At 61.3% G+C, this 287-nt stretch overlaps 1 protein-coding gene across 1 annotated transcript in view; it reads left to right on the top strand.

Moving 5' to 3' along the window:
• Positions 1 to 4: 4 nt before the first annotated feature.
• Positions 5 to 287, top strand: part of CCDC23 (coiled-coil domain containing 23) — a gene marked incomplete at its 5' end in the record, with an annotated part of 888 nt that continues 605 nt past the window's right edge. The window contains 2 exons of the mRNA XM_010192563.1: positions 5 to 103; positions 207 to 278. Coding sequence (XP_010190865.1) covers positions 5 to 103; positions 207 to 278 — 171 coding nt within the window. The remainder of the gene's footprint in view (positions 104 to 206; positions 279 to 287) is intronic.

The raw sequence follows: 287 nt of genomic DNA, 5'->3' as shown, positions 1-287 counted from the left end.
GGGGCGGAAGGAGAGGCCAAAGTCCCGGGAGCCTGCAGCCCGCCTGGAGAAGGCCAAGCAGAAATCAGCCCAGCAGGAGCTGAAGCAGAGGCAGAGGGCAGAGGTGAGCGACCGGGTGGGTCACAGCAAGATGGGATACACACACACACTGCAACACTGGGGTTGAATCCCCCCCATCACCTCTTCTTTCTGCCCTCCTCCTGCAGATCTACGCCCTCAACCGGGTGATGACAGAGCTGGAGCAGCAGCAGTTCGACTCCTTCTGCAAGCAGATGCAGGCCTCCAGC

The sequence above is a fragment of the Mesitornis unicolor genome, unplaced genomic scaffold, assembly GCF_000695765.1.
Source record: "Mesitornis unicolor isolate BGI_N332 unplaced genomic scaffold, ASM69576v1 scaffold37769, whole genome shotgun sequence".
Taxonomy (NCBI): domain Eukaryota; kingdom Metazoa; phylum Chordata; class Aves; order Mesitornithiformes; family Mesitornithidae; genus Mesitornis; species Mesitornis unicolor.
The sequence above is the reverse complement of the archived record's forward strand: the minus strand, read 5'-3'. Positions and strand labels throughout refer to the sequence as shown.